Here is a 20,180-nt window from a genome sequence, read left to right as displayed (position 1 = left end):
GTATATCTAAAAGCACGAAACTAAGAATGTTGATTAGAATTACTAGTGGTTACTATAATTTAATGTAATGAAATATTACATTATAAATGGAATAGAATGAGTTTCCTGAATTTGACTTCAAGAGAACTTACAAACAAAAATTGGACGTAATGTACAATCTCCTTAGGTTAGGGATCGCTGTGGTTTTTCACTCTTCCTAGCAGAGAACTGTCATCGTCACCTCTCAGCTAACTCCGATCAAGAACAGCTTTGAGTGTTTCCCAAGCGCGTCTCCTAAAAAGACCCGCCCAGCCCCTGCTGGGTGGCCCAGGAGCCCTGAGCGCACTTGTGAACAGCCCCGCGGTGCTTTCCCATGAGGGCTCTTTGTCATCCTAGCCCGAGCAGCCCCACCACCCTCCTACCTGGCATCGAGCTTCGTGGGTGACCCACAGCTCAGGCACCCAAGAAGAGCCTGTGTGGGGCGGAGAACACACAGAAGTGCCCGCTGCCAAAAACGGGGCTGAGGACAAGGGCTCGAGGCCCAGCAGTGGCCTGCCAAGTGTTTCCAAAACTCGAACTCCAGCGGCTTCCTGCTGCTGTTAAAACAATATGCACGGCGGAGCGGGTCTGGCTCTGTGGCTGAGCACCTGCTTCCCACGTACGAGGTCCCAGGTTCAAGCCCCAGTACCTCCTAAAAAAAAAGCATGCTGAAAGAAAAATAATCTGAACTGCACTCATATTGCCTCTATTCTTTACAAGGAACTATCTAGGCCCTGAAAATAGTTGACAGGTGCTTTGGATAGCATACTGCCTTTTCACTATACATGCATAAAACCGATTTTGATGATTTCTGCACTAGGAATCACTACATTAAGGCTGCAAAAGATTAGACATCTACTAGTCCAATCCTTTGAGTCTTGAAAAGCGACTTGCCCAAAGTCACATTATTTGGCTTCCCGCCCACAGGAGAGGGCTCCACTTCCCAGCTGCCCGCTCAATAACGAGAGACCCCCAGTTCTTCCGAAGCTGGTACTGCTTAGAGCTCTCCCTCACCATTCTTATGTCTGCTCCAACACATCTTAAAGTTTAGAAATAAGCCTTTGTTTCCCCCTGAAATATCAATATAATCATACTATAATCCAATACTAACTTCAAATAACTACTTACACTAAAAAAAGAAAACAACCTGCTCTCAGTATTAAGAGGAGCCGTGATAGTACCGTGCACTCGACTTCAGGGCGTTTTCACTGCGCAGCTTCCCTAGATCGTGACATGCTAACGCTCTAACATGCACTGTCCGGTAAGACAAGAATTACTGAGAACAAAGCCAACCTGCACGCCTGCGTCTGCAGGACTAGGAATGAATAATTGCTAACACATGCCTCGGTTCCGGGACCCAGGCAAAAATGTCACTTACCAAAAACAGAGCGCCTAAGTCAAAGGTCCCGTTCATTTCCCTCTCCAGCTCTCGGTTTTCCAGGGGGGCCCCATTTCCGCCTTCCGCCTTCTTTCCAGGGCTCAGCCTGCCAGTGCCGGAAACGGGCGTCACCTCCAAACACGCCGCGCCGTCCATCCTGGCGGGGACCGTGGCCCTGCTCTCGTGCACGCCCGCAGCGCCGGGCCCCGTCTCGCCGGAGTCGGGAGGACGTGTCCTGTCCCCCGAGTCCGCTCCCGCGGCCGATGCCGCTCCTGGAAGCCCGCGAGAAGTGTCCTCGGAGGGAGCCTGGCCGCTCGGGGGCCTGCTGAGGTGCTGCCTGTGCGCCCTGGTGCCCAGCACCTCTGCCTTGGCGAGGGCACCCGGGTCGGGCCGCGGCGCGTGGCCAGAGGCCGGCGGCTGCCCCGGGGAAGGCCCTGGCGAGGCCCCGGCCGGCGGAGCCCTGGCCAGCAGCCCGACGGGGGCGGCCTCCCGGGGCTGCGGGCCCGGCCTGGAGACCACCTTGGCCTTGACGTTCTTGAAGTTGGGCCGGGGGTAGCTGATGACCTCCGTCTTCCTGACCTTGCCGCCCGCAGGCGTGCTGGCTCTGGCGGCGGCCCTGCCGAGGCCGGGTCTGGGCACGCTGGCCGGCGCTGCCTTCCCGCCCGGCCCACTCCGAGGCTCCCGGCCGCTCCTCGCCGTCTTACTGCCCTTCTGGGCCACCTCGACCGGTGAGAAGGAAAAGGTGACGTTTGCGGGTTGGAGGACGGGGGTGGACATGCAGACCGCGCTGCTCGTGCTAAGGCTTGCGTCCCAGCTCAGGTCGGGTGACGGAGCCATCGTCTGGCCCGATGGGCTCCTCAGCGTCAGGGCAAAGGTGCAATTCTGGGTCCCGGCAGCCTCTCCATCGGGAACCAGGTGCACGCCTTCGGGCACGGCGGCTGGACGCTGCGGGTTCGGGCCTTGGCTTTGACTTTGATCAAAAGCGGGCACCAGTGAAGGGCACTCGTCGTCCGTAAGACAACTGGACGCTGTTTCTCTTCGATTTTGGCCCACTTCCTTTGGCCCACGTGGGCTCTGTGAATGCACCGCGCTCTTTGGCTCTTCTTCAGATAAACAGAAGAACTCTGGTACCGCCAGCGCGCCAGGAACGTCCGCGCCACCAGAAACTGGCGTCAGGGCACACAGCGCCACGTGTCCACCCGGGCCTTGCCGTGGCCCATCTGCGTCTTCCCCGGCGGCCTCTCCCGAGGGACCCCGACACCGGGTTCCAGGATCTGGAGGTGCAGCCCATGGCAGCGCCCCGTCCGGAAAGACCAGGTACGTGGCGTTTTGAGCCTCCGCGGGTGTTTCCTGAGGGCTTTCAAAGCTCTCCCCATCAAAACCCTCTCCTCTCGCACGAGGCTCGTCAGGACGCATTGGCCTCTGGGCGGCCCTGGGTGCGGAAGGGCCACCTCCACCGCGCCTCCCGGGCGGCGGGCTCCCAGGGGCACCCCGAGGCCGACCCCGGCCCACGCCGCCACGCACCAGGAAGGTGCAGTTCGCTCGATCCGCTCCCGCGTCGGATGTCCGGTCTGGGTCCGAGGCAGGAGGGCGGCCCGCACCGAGCAGGCCCCCCTGAGGCTGCCCCCGGGGAGGCGGCGCCGGCCCCGCGCGCTGGGCTGCAGCTGCCGCTGGTGGGTGACGGCCGCGGTGCAGGGCCTCGGGCTCCCCCGCAGGGAAAGCGCGGGCAGAAGACTGGCCCGCGGAATCCTCCCGCCCGTCCAACGTCCTCCTGCTCACTAAGTCACCCGAGGACTTCTGGTGACCGAGCGCGAGGAGGCACTGCTGGTGGACAGAGCCGCCGTCACGGCCGCCCGCCTCGCCCGGGCAGGCAGCGCGCCAGCTCGTGTTCCCCGCCGAGGAGTCCTGAGCGCACGGGGGCTTTTGGTGGTAAGTGTACGTGTTTCCGTTTTTATCACTGATAAAGAAGGATGGCGAGTCATCCTCTGTCTTATCTGAATTGTCATTCATCCTGAATATCGACGTTAAGCCACTGCCACCTTGTTTCTTCTTTAAATTCTTTCAAATAAGGGGGAGGGAAAAAAACTGTCCGCCTCCGAAGTGTTTCGGCACAGTCGGAAGTTCTTTTGGCTTGAGGTGCTCTGAAGTTGAAATGATTTACTTGTTGTACCCTGGAAGAAATAAAAATGTTTAACTAAAGTCAATGTTGGAAAATTAACAGGTCAGGCCTCGAAGCATTTCCAGAACTTAATTTTCACCTTTAGAGCCTAAACGATCTGTGCGTGGGAATGAATACATCAATCCTCTCACCTAGGCCATAATCACCGCCGTGCAAAGAAAGTTCTCACCGGAGGGAACAGGACGGAAGGGAAGGCAGGGCGCTGCTAAAGTGCCCCCGCAACTGACCTCACACCTAGGTGCCTCCCCCCCGCCCCGCACTCTCAGCTGTGGAGAGAGAGAAGGCCGCTGAAGGTGGCAGGTCCCCACTGGCTGATCTACTGGCCATGCACCCCATCCGCCCACGACGGCCCCCAGCTCGGCCCGCAGCCCCTCCTCACACCCCAAGGCTCGTCCTGCCCTCCGGAAGGCTTCTTGCAGATCCCATGGCGCGGCCGCCGAAGGGGCCAGGCGGGCACAGCGAGCGCGGGCCGGGACACGCCTCTGCTATCATCCCCGCCTTAAACACAGGCCGTTTAAAATCAGACGAAGAACAGTTTCTCCCTCTTAAAAGGATGCTGTGTTGGCAGCTCCCCAAGATGGTAAACAGAACTGCCACGTGACCAAGCAATTCCACTCCTAAGTCTCTACCCAAGGGAAAGGAGAACAAGTGCACACGCAAAAACCTGTACACAAGTGAACATTATCTATAAGAGCTGCATTATCAATAGCCAAAAAAAGTGGAAACAACCCAAAGGTCCATCAACTCGTGAATGAATAAATGTCCATAATATGGAATACTTTTCAGCAATACCAAGCAGTGGAGTATAGATGCATGCTACAACATGGTTGAACCTTGAAAACATTATATACCAAGTAAAAGAAGCCAGCCACAAAAGGCCACATTATTATATAATACCACCGACATGGAATGTCCAGAAAAGGCAAACCTAGAGAGGCAGAAATTCAATTAGTAGTTGCCTAGGGCTGGGAAAGGGGCTGGGGAGAAGGCAATGGAAACTGAATGCTAATTGGTACAGGATTTCTTTGTGGAGTATGAAAAATGTCCTAAAATCAGATTATTACGGTGATAGCTAGAATGCTGTAAATATATTAAAACCTACTGAATTTTACACTTAAGAAACCCTTTAAAAAGCTCCAAAAGCTTGTAAATCCAAGGGTATTTGAAAAAAGCTAGATTTTCTTATTTTGGGTCAGACTGAAGGGCTCAACAAAGGTCCAAATGTTCAAAGCAGGGCTGCAAATAAGTCATACAGATATATTTATATGTGTACATCTGAACTGATCTTCTATTCTTAGTTTTTAAATACCAACCAGACATCATGGTTCTAAGGTAAAGAAATAAGATATCCATAAGAAAAAAAAGATACTCTGGGACCTATAAATTTCTGAATTAGGAGTAGATCTCATTTTGCCATCTCACAGTCGTTTTTTTCCCTTTGTATTCAAACTTCAGTGACCTGAATACAACGCAGGGGACAGAGTGCCCTGTGCATCCTGGAACGAGCCGGGCTGGGGACAGGAGAAAGCTGGCAACGTTTACATCAGCAGAGCACGTGCACACACACTCAAAAAATCATTCTGAATCCTAAAATGAGGGCTGTGTGATTTTTATAGATGGAAAACACAAATTAATGAATGTTTCTCACCATATGGCTCTTTAGTGTATAAAGGAATTGGGAAGTAACAGTTTACCTGGCAGCACATTAATAAAAGCTTTTAGGGGGGAGCAGACTTGGCCCAGTGGTTAGGGCGTCTGTCTACCACATGGGAGGTCCGCGGTTCAAACCCCGGGCCTCCTTGACCCGTGTGGAGCTGGCCCATGCGCAGTGCTGATGCGCGCAAGGAGTGCCCTGCCATGCAGGGGTGTCCCCCATGTAGGGGAACCCCACATGCAAGGAGTGCGCCCCTTAAGGAGAGCCGTCCAGCGTGAGAGAAAGTGCAGCCTGCCCAGGAATGGTGCCGCACACACGGAGAGCTGACAAAACAAGATGACGCAACAAAAAGAGACTCAGATTTCCAGTGCTGCTGATAAGGATAGAAGTGGTCACAGAAGAACACACAGTGAATGGACAGAGAGCCGACAATGGGGGGGGGGGAATAAAATAAATTCCTGCCTATTCCATTGTAACACTGCAATCCTTCCAGTGACTAAAGCCCCTGCAGGGCTCTACCCCTTGCTGGAGGTAACTAACGGAAAGCAGCCCCCAGAGCAGCCCCAAGTCGTGTCTTGTCAGGGGCAGGGCTTCCCCAGACCCCTCAGCTCCATTCTTAGCAGCTGCCCGGCGATTCCCCTGGAGGAACAAAGCTGGAGGGGGCTACGCAAAGTTTCTAGACACTGGGAGCTTTACAGCTAGGTGATTCTAAAGTCAAGCCTTTCCCTAAGCTAAGTGTAGAAAATTCTCTTTTGTTCTAATCTGTGCTTGCTTTAAATTTATTAGTGTGCTCACGCCCAGAAACTCACAAACCAGATTTGGGGTTCACCTGTTACAAATTGGATAATGGAAAAAGGTAACTAAAAATGAGTCTTCAACTGTCAATACTATCTTGTAATCTAATTAGATGTATAAAGAAATCATAAGTGGAATCAAGTCAACCACGGGAAAAGCAGAAAAACTTAGCAAAATTGTTACTAATAAAATTGTTTTAGTTGCTTAGCTTAGTTAATAAAGGGAAGTGCCCAAATTGGTTTTAAGTAGAAACTTAGCAGAAATTGTAACTAAGAATTAAGATCATTACATAGATGCTTTTATACTATAAAACAGCAGAAGGATAAGGACTGAAATTATTGTAACTGGGTAGATGTAGCCTAGACTTCAGCTAGGGTAATGGCAATCTTAAATTACCTTTCTTTATGGCTACTTCAGGAATAGCTAGTGCTTGCTACAGTAATGGTAATTATAAACTAAACTTACCTGTGATTAGGGTTATTTTGTGACTGGCTTCCCCTAGCCCTTAGACTTCAGCTATGTGAGGGTAATTCTGAACTGAGTTTCCTTTGTTTGTGGTCACTTCAGGTCTAGCCTCACCCCTTGCCTTTGCCTATGGTTATTTCACGACAGCTTCTGCCCACCACTGCTTAGGGGAAAGCAAATTTAAGACACCCCTGTCTCCTGCCCTTCCACTGGTATTCGTGGTCCTGCTTGCTCTCTGAAGCCAGGTGTTTGCCGCCTGGTGGAATTCTCCACCCTCAGGTTGGACGTTCACTCTCCCAATCCAGCGGCCGAGGACTGGGGAGTGGGGGCCTCCCACCTCCAGTGTTGAGGTTCCTAAAAGCAGCAGGTCACAAGAGAAACCAGTTTCCCTGAGGCTTCAGCAACCTCAGCGATCACACCCTGGAACTAGTTTTGCTCATCCAAGGTCTGCCAAAGTCAGAACGGGAAAGAGCAAAGTTCTGAAGCAAAGGAAAATTGAATTTTAAAGCACTGGGGACATTTTGGTTATAAGCCAGTAATTAAAGAATGAACTACTCATGCAAAACCACATGGTCACAGTGCAAAGTAGGTTAATTAGAAATAGCCTTCAAAGAAATCTTTTAAATGTCATTTTACAGTTAAACTTATTTTGTAAAAGAATGAAAGTCTGAAGTAACTTTAGTGAGTTGTGTTTTTGTGTTCAGCTTTCTATTTGTGTCTGCCTATTTGCTCAGCGTATATCTTCATACATCAGGAGGGGAGTATCAAATTAACAAAAATTCTTTTAAAAGTTCTATTCGAACTGTAAAATATAAAATAAAAAATAAAAAAAAACAAAAATAATTGTAAAATCAATTTTTGCTTATATATGTGAATAAGTATTCCTGCAGCTCCAATTAGGCTGAGCAGGACGTAAGGGTCGTATAGAAATCTGAATATAGGTACTATTAGGAAAGGGGGAAAAAAAAATTCCTGCTCTCTTTAACCTTCCCAGCCTCCAGGGCCTTCTCATTGCAAGAGCTCTGAGGGAGGGGCTAGGTGTGGCAGGTTAAAACTTTATCTTCTAGGTTGGGGAATTAAGAATGACAGTTTAGCCTGTAATTCCCCAATTTAAACCTTTTTAACAGCCTTAAAATAATAGTTATTAATCCTATTACCAATTTGCAGTAAGTAAAGGAAAAGTCCTTGAAAGCTATGGAAAGATCTTTTCTAAATTATGATTAAAACAAATTATACAATGTAATATATCCCAGAACTCAGCAGTCAGGATGCTTTTAAGATTATTCAGTTTTAGAAATTTATTAAAGAAAAGAGTTTTAGCTCCCTGTAAAGAAAGGAAAAAGAACATTCCCTGCATAAACTATAATGGTTTCAATTTTATTTAGCGTGGGTATTATCTCCCTTGGTTTATAGGATACCAATTAAATAAATTTATGAATATATTAAATCTTTAAGATGGTGAAAACTGTAAATTCATGTTTTATGACATTAAGCTAAAGAAGGAAACAGAGGTATGCCCTCTCTTAAATGGATGAAAAAACTTCATTGGTCAGTAACTGTAATTTAATAAGCTTATTTAAATGTAAGGTAACTAGTCTATGTGGCTATGGTTAATTACAAGAAGTTTGTAAAAGCATCTTCTAAACTGAAGCATCTAAATGGCTAGCTCCAGGAAGCCATCTATTAGAAACTAATTGATATTAATAACAAAAAGTAACTTCATAACAGGGAAACCTGTCAGAGTTCAACTCAATCTATATGTTAAAGTGGTGGTAAGGAAAGATAATATTAATTCCATTGGGAATCATAGATTTTTATCAGATAATAGAGAAAGTAATTTTTCTGGTGCTGCTAAAGTAAAATACCTGTTAATTAATGTCATCGAAGTAAAGGTGTAGAAGTAAAAAGCAAAATGCTAAAAAGTTAAGTTCATTTGATACATTATAAACTGCAATGGAAGTGTTCAGAAAGTGTATAAAAATCAAAAGAGACAGACTTCAGTGTGGTCAAATTCTCTTGTGCATTTAAACCAGGCCCAAATACCCTGCAGGTTGCCTCTCCATTTGAGTTATTGGCTAGGTTGGTCACTGACCCTGAAAACAATAAAGGTATCTGCTACATCTCTGAGCATGCTCCTGAAGTGGAAGGAGAATACATTGCCGTTTCAGACTCCTGCAGCCGCTGGCGAAGGCTTGATATGGCCAGATGTACAATGGACAGCGCCTCCAGACTGGTTTGTTTCATAGTGCCAAAAGGTGCTATGCACCAGGCTAGAGAAATACTGGAGCCTACCCGCCTAGCTTCTCTCTAGGGCCAATGGTCCTGCAGCATGCTGACTGTGTGAAGGACATACTAAGTGGAGCAATCACTACCAGAGTACTGTGAGTAGAACTTACACCAACACAATTGGCTTTATGGCCTGCTCCCATGGAGAGATAACATGTGTGGTACCGCAAACCTGGAACTTAGATCTGTTAATAGCAGCTCAAAGAGAAACTTATGCACTGATTAGTGCGCTGATTAGTATTAAGTACTGTACCTATCTCTCTTCTATACTAGATCGATGCCTGATGATTATGATGATATCTTTTTTATTCTAGATCATATGCAGAAGGACACTGAAAATGCTAAAAGTCCTGGTAAATTTATTTTCTAAGTAACTAATGAACATGCCTATAAGATAAAGGAAAAGCTCTCTTAAGTACTGTATTTTGTTTGCCATATGCTTGTCTTGTTGCCTATATTGCCTTTGTGAGTTTATGTCTAGGACAGTGCCTCTCTTCACACCTCTCTAGCTGTCCTAGGCATAACCACTGCTGTGGGAACTGGAGTTGGCAGTTTATACCCAAACCCAGGTGGTCTACCACAGTCCCTCCCTAGAATTAACCAACAGCATAAAAGGACTCAAGGAAGAAGTGTTTCACATCACCTCTGGGAGGTGGCAGCCTCTGAAGGCACCCAGCCTTTCTCACTCTAGTGGTCCAGTGTGTCATAGATGGCCCCCTTTTGGGGCCCTCTTACCACCATCTTCTTTATCATTTTGGAGGAGCCATGTATCTTCAAAATTCTAACTAAGTTTATTCCGTCCAGCATCAGTGCCTTCCAGAACAAGATATGAGTCAAACAGGGATTTCAATCAGTTCTAACCACAGTGTCAGACCCGTCTTACCTCAACCTCAATAGACTAGCCCTGTCAGGCAGGGACTACTGCCCTAACCAGCAGAAACTACAGAAGAATGACCATCACCCCTCAGCACCCCTTTAAGAATAATCGAGTGAAATCTCTGAGGGGGTAGCTGAGGCAAGTTAGTATAAGGAAATGAGGAGAAGAAGAGCCACAATTTGGCCGACAGACAACATGGCTGACAGACAGCATGGCCACAGACAATATGGCCGACAGACAGCATGGCCACAGACAACATGGCTGACAGACAGCATGGCCACAGACAATATGGCCGACAGACAACATGGCCACAGACAACATGGCTGCAAGACCTCACTGAGACCTTGAGTTTAACTTTGAGGTCCCAGTTTCTCTTTCCAGGACCTCCCCTTGGCCCCAGATATTCCAAACAGGCCTCACCATTGGACCCCACCATTGGTGGGGTCACCAATAACTGCTGGGGCCCATCCCCTTATCATCTGCAAGGGGGAGGAATAATTAACAGTTTAAAAGATAGCCACATAAGGCAGAGCTCACGCTCTCTGCCTAGAGGAGCCCAAACCAAATCTCAGTGTGTATTTCCATCTTTCTCTGCCTCTTCTCAGTGAGCTCTGTTCTTTTCCCCTCTTTCGCAATAAATTCTTTTTATGGACTAACTAAACTGGCATGTTCTTAAGTTCTTTTATGCAACACAGCCAACAACCTAGAGGAGTCCATCACTTCCCCAGCTTCACTACTAGGGTTCAAAGTTTCAACATAATCTATTTTTTTAATCTGAAGCCTATATATACTACTTTGAGGGATTTAAATGCTAAATTTAACCTTGAGGATGACAGTACTGTAATGAGACACAATGCACATCCGTAGGTATATACAAGTGACACAGAAAGTGGTGATAAAAATGCTTGTGGAAAAATAGCACTAGGAAGAACGTTTCTTTCTACAACTAAATATTAACAACGGACAGAGAGAAATTTCCCTACACATTTCCCCAAATGAGAACAAGAAACAGGAAATTCAGTTGACATTTCGATCACAGACCTCAAATTATGAAGGCAGAAATGACTTACCAGAGTACGGGAAGGTCAAACAAGGTCACAGAGAAAGAAACAATACTAGGAAGCGAGCCAGTACACCCTGCCTGCATGCAGGACGCCCCAGGGGTTAGACACACAAACAAGAGAAGGGCCTGGTAGCAGGGGAGGAATTCTCTACAAGGATCCACTACACACACCTCACCCCGCATGGACCACTCCCTCACTCAGGAGACTGCTCTAGAATCTTAGAATAAAGTGATTTAGAGGTCCTAGACACAGAGGAGGCTGGGGAGGGAAGCAGGGAAACTCAGTGGAATTGTGGGTACTGCAGGTCAAGCTACGAGCTTGTGCCTTAAGCTCCACCATCAGCGCCCACCAGGCTCGCAGTGCCCCAGCAGGGACCATTCTTTGCAGAACCTGCACTATGCCTGGGGAGAAGATCCACTGATACTGACATTTAGGGGTCTCCAACAGATAATCCCCTGGTCATTCATTCATGCTACCATGCAGCCCACTGGCTGGCCACCCTGTCTCCGGTCCAGAGCTTCTTCGATTTTAGAGGCTCAGTCTTGAAAAGGAAGCCAAGCCCAGCCCAGTATTTGAGGACATCTTCTGATAGAAAAGTGAAAAAAAAAAAAATCAAAAAAGAAAAAAGTCAAAAAAATATTGAGGCAATGTAGGCCAGGGAAGCAAAATTAGAAAATCTATAACTAACATCCTAAAGAAAATGTGTGATACCCATGTAAAAAGAGTGTTATTTTTTTAAAGCAGAAAATGATGCTCAGATATGAATGTGAAAGCCAAAATAAAATTTTAGAAGACTGAGGTCAAGAAACATTTCCAAGAATTTAAGCAAAAGGACAAAAAAAAAAAAGTGAAAAGGGTAGAAGTACTTTTTAAAAGTAGAGATTCATCATCTAGTATTCAATTATCAGAAAAAGGAAAAAGAGAAGAAAAAAAAAGACTGGTAAAAATAATCCAAGAAATAATACAAGAACTTTTCCTAAAGTTGAAAGTCATTAGCCTCCAAACTGAAGATTTCCACCAAGCATCCCACATAATGAATAGACTTCACCATTGCACATGACTGTGATGTTTTAGAACAGATATTTTTATAACCATTACTAGCAGTTGAAGCTTTTCATCTATAAGAAGCTATTCTAAGTGCTTTATATGAATTCTCATCTAATCTTCCAAATAAGGATGAAAACCAAGTAGGAATGTAACCCAAGAAAAAGAGAATGCAAAAAGAAGAAGGAAAAAGGAATCCCCCAGACACTCCAAGACAATAAGGAGTCAAAATGACAACAGGAAACCAGAGAAGTCCAGTAAGGATGTCTGTAGGAAAATCACAAAGCTAGTAAATATTGGAATGTTCTAACAAGTTAAAAATTGAACTAAGAAAACTCTTAGCTTTTGGAAGATATGAGATGCTTTTGCCAGACATTCAAAGGAAACAAATAAATGGACAAAAAAAGACAGAAAATATTAAGCATTAAAAAAATTGTGTGTTTGTGTGAGAAAAAGCATTAGTTATGTATAAACTGTAAATTATTCTGTAAATCACCATTGATAATTAAATACATTTCATCAACAAACGATGATAATGTGTCCTTTAGAGAAGCAGGATTAACTCATCCAATTGTGCCTGAGGTCTAGAAAAAAATGTTATTAAATGTGAGTCTGTTCTTGAAAAGAAAAAAGGAAAACAAAACAAATTGTTGCACAGAAAAGGAAATATAATCATAGTATATCACTTGACTTAGCAGGGACAATATTTACATAATCATAATAATGGAAACACTGAATATGGATTTAAAGAAAACCTGTCATATAATAGAAAAACTTGGGAAGGTGAAGGAAGTATCACAAACCCCAAATCCTTACTGTAACAGTTAGTTGACAGGTGATGTTTAAAAGTGAGGTCAAGAGATAGAAGTATTTGTATATTGTTTTAAATATGGAAGTAAGTACAAGAAACAACCAAGAGACTGAAAAATGATAGCCTCTAGGAAACGAGAGAGCAGACTACTCTTTCACAGAATGTGTTTAGCACTGCTTGTCTTCTCAAACTCCGCATATGATGATAATTAAAGGATTAAGGAAAAGGATTATTTTGAATCTTCACTATGTATCCTGTTTTCTATTTCCACTCAGAATCCTTTTACCAAATGAGGTTCCTTTAAGTTCCTTTTTTAAAAACCTCAAACAACTTAACTCTTTGGGCTGGAGACACCGGAGATGCCAGTACGACTCCTCGAGCTGCAAATGGACTGTGTCTGAACCTAAAACTACTGACTCTTTTAGTTGCTGTTCTCTACCATTATTCCTTGTTGGTTACTGTAACCTGCTAATCTTAGGAAGGTATTCATCTTTAATATTTTTATGCTGCTAAGTCCAGCCATTTTTGGTGGCACCTATGGTCAAAAGTCAAATGTCAAATTCTGCTCTAGGGAAGTGGATATGGTTCAAGCGCTAAGGCCTCCACCTACCACATGGGAGGACCTGGGTTCGATTCCGGGGCCTCCTGGTGAAAAAGAAGAAGAGAAAGCACGTCCGTGCAGTGAGCCAGTGCCTGCACAAGTGAGTCACACAGCAAGATGATGACGCAACAGAAGAGACGAAGGGGAGAGTTAAGGTGAAGCGCAGCAGAGACCAGGAACGGAGGTGGCACAATTGACAGGGAACCTCTCTCCACATCAGGGGTCCCCAGGACCGAATCCCAACGAATCCTAGGGGAGAAGGACGAGACGAAAAGACAAAAAGAGAAATAGATACAGAAGATCACATCGTGAATGGACACAGAGAGTAAAAACAGCAGGGCAGGGAGGGAAAGAAAAAAAAATTCTTCTCTAGTTACAAGTCAAAGCTAAAAGTGAAACACATCCTAATTTCAGAGATATTTAAATATGGACACGTGTCTTAGAAATGATAAAGTACAGTATTTAGTAAAACGAAGCTCATTGGCTCAGGTTTGGAAGAGACCTTAGAATGATCCTGGGAATCTTAACATGAACCTGACATTTAAATCCCCAAAGAATGAAATAAACTTGCCACATGCTAGGCAGCTCCTACTTCCCCTTTCTCGATACTCAGCACCCAAGGTCAGAAAGTTACTACAGTGTCAGAGATTCAAAGATGGGCGACGAGTGACAGAAAACCTCAAGTAAGTGGCTTAGACAAAACCATAGTGGATTTCTCTCTCTCAGGGCGACGCCCACAGAGGCTGTCCGGGCTTTAAGAGCCACGTCCATGTCTCCACTGCGCTGCTGTGCACGCCCTCGGCGTCACCGTACAAAGTAGCGCCAGCCGCGTCTCACGCAACAGGGCAGGGAAGGGCCAGGAAGCAGCAGCAAGCGTGGAAGCTACCTGGCACGTGCCACTGCCACTCACGTCGTTGGCTATAACTTAACCACATGGACACACCATCAAAGGAGGTAGGAAACAGTCACCAAGGACCCAGGTTAATGGTTCCCAGCTAAAAAGTTCTGCAGCCATAAAAGAGGGAAAAAGTGGAGACTGAGGGAGAAACAGCCATCTCTGCCACACTCACCGCATGCCTGTCCCCTGCTGCACGCAGCACTGCTCTCCACTAACAGAAGGGGCTTGTGCTGAGACCTCGGTGGTTAGCTACTTACATTTTTCATCGAGGTTTTCTAGAAACCAGGATGCTTTAAACAACGGATTGTTGGGCGGACGTGGCTCAACTGATAGAGCATCCGTCTACCATATAGAGGGTCCCGTGTGGAGCTGGCCCACGCGCAGTGCTGCCGCGCACAAGGAGTGCCATGCCACACAGAGGAGCCCCCTGCACAGGGGAGCCCCACGCACAGGGAGTGCGCCGCTTAAGGACAGCCGCCCCACGTGAAAAAAGCACAGCCTGCCCAGGAGTGACGCCACACACACGGAGACCTGATGCAGCAAGATGATGCAACAAAAAAGAGATGCAGTTTCCCATGCTGCCAGCTAATGCAAACAGACACAGAAGAACACAGCAAATGGACAGAGAGAGCAGACAACAGGGAGAAGGGTAGAGAAATAAATAAAAAATAAAACAAAACAAAACAACTGGTAGTGTCCAAGCCTACCTGGATAGACTTCTCTCTGAGAAAGAGGCCTCTTTAGCGTTCTAAGTTATGACAGCTACGTGCTGGATTTGAAGAGGCATTTTAGCCTGAAGAAAGCACGTGGATCCTGGAACTGTCCTCAAGTAACAGAAAAAGTGCTTTCTTTTCGTAAAGATGGTTCGTTGGGTCATTTTCAGTCTGGTTTTTGCTTGTCCATAAACAAAAACCCTTGACTAATTCACTTCTTAAGTGTGATTAAGGACAGTTGTGCTTTTGGATGTCAGACTAAAATTTATTTCTCATCAGAAACTGTTGGCTGGTAACAACACAGAAGAAGTACAGCTCTTAAGGGAGCTGTTTGAAGCTGGTGGATACTAGTTCTTCGGTTTGGCCTAAGTGTGGAACCGCCCATCAGATGGCAGGAAACTGGCGGCGGGAGCTGAACTACGGCAGTGGAAGGCAACCCACCCAGGGGGTGCCCAGTAAACGTCGACTCAAACATTATTTTAAAACTCTGTTTCACTTACGTTAATATTTAAAGAAGGAAGCCACAGCAGACAGCAGAGGAGCGCTGCAGAAATAATCCATCACGTCCTAGCGAGATACCAAAAGGATTTAAGTTTTTAGCATAAACTAGAAGAGCTCTACAATGTTCTCTCTCATTTTTCCTTTAAGTAAACCAATACCTGGATTTAGGAAATTACTTCTGAGTGCACTAGGTACTGGAAGTTCTTTAACCCATTCCCAATAACAAATAAAGGAGAGGTTCAAAGAACGAATAAGAGATCTGGATTAAAAATGAATGTTTTATTAAACATAAAGACAATGTAGTTTAACTATGTCAGGAAAAGTAACTCACTTCTTTCTAAAACACACAAACTGAAGTCTTTTTAAGACAGAACACCACTCAACAAAAGTGATCAGAGAAATTCTGTTTACGCCGTGGGTAAAAACAAAACAAAATTAAAAAACATGACTGCAACAAAAATACACCCTCTTTACCCACTCACCTCAAGAAAATACATAAGGATGCTTGTATTTGAAATCTTTAAGATCCTACATATTTTATTAGAATATTTGATAGAAATATCACCAATTAGAATATTAGGTAGAAATAATCATGCATTCCCAAGTCTAAAAGCAGATAGGAGCCTCCCAACTACCAGCTCTGATTCAAAAAACCCTGTTACGAGAGATAAGAGAGAACAGTGGTAAATGGATGGCATACCAATGTAGTCTAAAGCTGATATAAAACACACCAGAAAATAAACGATGTGTCTAAAGGAGAGTGGCCATTTCTACTCTAATAAATAAAGATGAAGCAATTAACTGATATTTTGTTTATACCTCACGGACTTTTTTTTTTTAACCTAGTATTATTACAATTTAAATAAAATGAGAACTGGCTTCAGAAAACTGACTTTCTATTAATGACACAGTACGGTCAGTCTTAGATAATTCACACTATGCAAATTGAAAGCTTTTGGGGGGTGGGGTGGGAGGAACGGGCCCTAAATTGATTACGATGAGGACGAAACTGCTGCAGAAATCTCCTAGCTGGACCCACGGAAGCATCAAGAGTCAACACAAAGCCAGCAGGGAGCAGACGTGGCTCGGGCAGTTGAGCGCCTGCATCCCACACGGGAGGTCCCAGGTTTGGTTCCCAGTGCCTCCTTAAAGAACAACGAGCAGCAAGCAGAGGAAACACCAAACTCAGGGGAGCGGATGAGGCTCAGTGCTGGAGCACAGGCTCCCAGGTACGAGGCCCCAGGTTCATGCCCCAGACTTGGTACCATAAAAAATAAAAACAATTTTTAAAAGCCAACTCGGTGGCTCTACTGAGGTTCAAGAATTCTGATTCCTAGGGTCTGCTTTTAAAATATGCCTTTATTCCAATATTTTCTGGCCTAAGAATTTCATAAAACCTCCACACCCGCCTGTGGCAGGCCCCGCCCACCCACAAACCCTTAAAAGTACATTCCTGGGCCCTTCGCTGGTGATGTTACTAAGTCAACAGTCTCAACATTTTCCTTTGAGAAATAACTTCATGTTTCAGGATGTCCTATGTTTTTTAAACATATCGCAAAACAGCAGAAATAAAGCTGTGTTCCCCCAAACCTCATCTGTCACGAGGAAGACAATGTGAAAGCAAAATTGCCAAGTTATATGTGCTCAGAGCATTCTGAACCATCGACATTCGAGTTGCTCCTGCTTTTCTTCCTCCTCTCCCAACTCTGCCTCACCCACTTTCCCTTCCTTTACACACGCGTGCACACATCTATAACAGTCAATGCCCGGTTGACCAATAACCAAGGTTCTAGACACCTCAGAGGGCCGTCAACTAAGCTACGCATGTGGTAATTGCCACGTCACTCCACGTTACTGTAGGTGAACCATAAAATGGCTATTGTCAGATGTAACAATACATAAAATTCTTACCCACTGCTTAATGAATGCTTTTGTATTTGGCAGCCTAACACCAAAACAGACCATTACATTTAACTATTACCCTTTCCAAATAGTAGATAAGCAAGCACTTGACTCACATTTGTTCATGATAAACTCTGCATTTCCACACATTCTAGAACTTTCCTGAAGTAGGGATAAAGACACTCAATACCACAAACAAAATTTAAGATGAATAGCATGTAAGAGTCAAAGGCAGTTTTTTTAAAAGTATTACTTCTAAAACTTAAATCAATGTAGTGTTCTTGCTTAATTTAAAATGCCCAAACCAACTCTATCAAGCTAACTCCCTACATTCCTTAGAATATCCAAGCCAACAGCTATAAAAGTGAGCAAAAGATTTTACCCAAATTATTTGTCCAAAAAAATTTCCTGGGGCTGTACTTAACAGACTGTCCTTTTCATAAGACAACACAGAAAGTATAACCAGACTCAGAGAAATCCAAACACCAGACCATACCATGAATGCTCTCAGGAGACCAGTTATTCAAAGAGAGCTTAGCCCTGCAGCTCTGACAGGGTTGAGTGCAAAGACATTTTACCCAAACTAAAGAATTTTCCTTGGACTCTCTGCCAATGAAACGTCACAGACTTTTCTGAGGCTTTATAGGCAGAATACGTGTACATAGAGGTTTCTTGGGGTATGAGTCAGCCAAAGGGATGTTGATGCAAGTCCCAGAAATCTGTTGGCTTTTACAAAGGGTATTTATTTGGAGTAGGAGCTTACATTACCAAGCCATAAAGCATAAGTTACTTCCCTCACCGAAGTCTGTTGCCACGTGTTGAGCACGATGGCTGCCGACATCTGTGAGGGTCCAGCCTCCTTCTTTCTCCTAAAGCTCCGTGGTCCCAGCTCCTTCCGTTCTCAGCTCTAGGCTGGCAGAAGGCTTGTCTCTCTCCATAGGGCTGCTTCTTCTCAGGCTCAGATGCTCTGGTCTCTTCACAAGGTCAGCTGTAGATTGTCAGGCTCTCTCTTCCCAGGGCCACAGAATCCTGCCTAATGAGCCATCTCTCTTCCTCTGTGTTCTCCTTCTCTGTGCATTTACTTTCCGGGGCTTCTCCAACTCTCTCCGCTGCTGTGCCATTTTTTCTGAGAGTACCTGCCCCCTTGGTGGGGCAGGGACTCAACATTCTATTGACGTGGCCGAATCAAAGCCCTAATCATAACTGAATCAAGTACAAGTGAAACCTCTGAATTTAGTACAATCTAACATGCCCAGAGGAACAGACCGGTTTACAAACATAATCCAATACCTATTTTTGAAATCATGAATACTAAACTGACACAATTGGCTATACTGTGCATCATGTACACTAAAATTCAAACAAAAACGACAAGCTCTGTAAAGAAAGCAACTCAGTTGTCTATCTGGACAACCTCAGAAAAGAGGAGGGACTTTTGCTTGTCAGATTAAGTCAGCATTCCTTGTTGCTGGAAGGCTGCTTCTAGCTTAAAGAAACCAGAATATTTCAATAGGAATTCAGACGTAAGGTTGATCTTTATCGGTTTGTCTACAAGTTTACGTCATTGCCCATACTAATTTCCTATACTAATAAATCTCTTAGGAGTTTCATATCCTTTTTTTAAAAAAGATTTTTTATTTATTTTTCTCCCCCCCGCTCCCAGTTGTCTGCTCTTTGTGTCCATTTGCTGTGTGTTCTTCTGTGTCTTGTCAGCAGCACCAGGAATCTGTGTCTCCTTTTGTTGCATTCTTCTTGCTGTGTCAGCTCTCCATGTATGTCACACCACTCCTGGGCAGGCTGCACTCTTTTCGCATGGGGAGGCTCTCCTTGCGGGGCTCACTCCTTGTGTGTGGGGCTCCCCTACATGGGGGACACCCCTGCATGACATGGCACCCCTGCACACGTCATCACTGCGCATGGGCCAGCTCTCCACAAGGTCAAGAGGCCCTGGGTTTGAACCCTGGACCTCCCATGTGGTAGGTAGATGCTCTATCAGGTAGTCGAATCTGCTTCCCTCATATCCTTTTAAAGTTAGTAAGTTCTGAGTTGCTCAAAGGTCTCAAATAAATAAATAAATATAATATTCATATGTACAAGGGGAAGATCTAGAACGAAATGTACCATACCACCTGAAGTACCCTTAGGTGAGAGAGAAAGGATCTTTCACATTATAAACTTAGTTCATATGTTTCTATTATTTAAATAATAATTATTTTGGGGATTTTATTTAAATACCAAAATATTAAAGATACATATGCTCCAATGGAATGAAACATATTCTTCACGGATTTTAATTTTTTTGATCAATGTTTCTTTCATACCTAAAAGATCCAGAAATCATTCAGATTCTTAGCCAGTTGTCCACTTTTAGCAACATGATTAACTAGTGTCACCAAAAAATGTTACTTTACAAAATAGTCCATGTGGTCCCTAAGTAAGTGTCTTTCTAATTTCCAGTAACAGACTAAGACCCCTGAAATATGAATACATGACAAGAAGCCTTGCAGGCAGGCAGTCTACAGATGAAGTCAAATGCTGCAAGAGATGAACTTCTCTTGAAATAAAAGGCTCCTACTAGCAAACACAGGTTTACGGTTCTCCTGCACACAAGGCCATTTCACGGAACGGGCTACCACGAGGATCCAGCTCCAGTGTGTGCTGTCTCGGCTCATTTACCCCAAAGTGCTCTTCCGTGAGGACACTGAGCTCCTCGGGAAGGAGAGACTGTGGTAGTGCCTCCACTGCACAAGCGGGGAGTCGCCCTCCCCCGTATTCTAGGGGTCAGAAGCCCAAGTCACCTTCTGCATTCCAGATGTTAGCACTGGTGCCCTAGACCGGTGCGTCAGCAGCCCAGGGGCATCCAGGTTCATGCAGCGTCAGGATTAGAAAGCATACAGGAAAGCAAAATTCAGTGCATTTAGGATAAATCCACATCTTATCCTCAAACACGTGCATTTAGCCAGGGTAGGTGAACCGGCCTGAGTGCCACAAACA

General features: G+C 45.3%; 1 protein-coding gene across 5 annotated transcripts in view; it reads right to left on the bottom strand.

Moving 5' to 3' along the window:
* Window positions 1-20,180, bottom strand: part of MTUS1 (microtubule associated scaffold protein 1) — a 141,183-nt gene that overhangs the window by 89,990 nt on the left and 31,013 nt on the right. For all 5 annotated transcript variants that reach the window (XM_058289959.2, XM_071212614.1, XM_071212616.1 and 2 more), the window contains exon 2: window positions 1,397-3,567. In XM_058289959.2, coding sequence (XP_058145942.1) covers window positions 1,397-3,406 — 2,010 coding nt within the window. In that variant the 5' untranslated portion in view covers window positions 3,407-3,567. The remainder of the gene's footprint in view (window positions 1-1,396; window positions 3,568-20,180) is intronic.

This window comes from Dasypus novemcinctus, chromosome 29 (genome assembly GCF_030445035.2).
Source record: "Dasypus novemcinctus isolate mDasNov1 chromosome 29, mDasNov1.1.hap2, whole genome shotgun sequence".
Classification (NCBI taxonomy): Eukaryota; Metazoa; Chordata; class Mammalia; order Cingulata; family Dasypodidae; genus Dasypus; species Dasypus novemcinctus.
The sequence above is the reverse complement of the archived record's forward strand: the minus strand, read 5'-3'. Positions and strand labels throughout refer to the sequence as shown.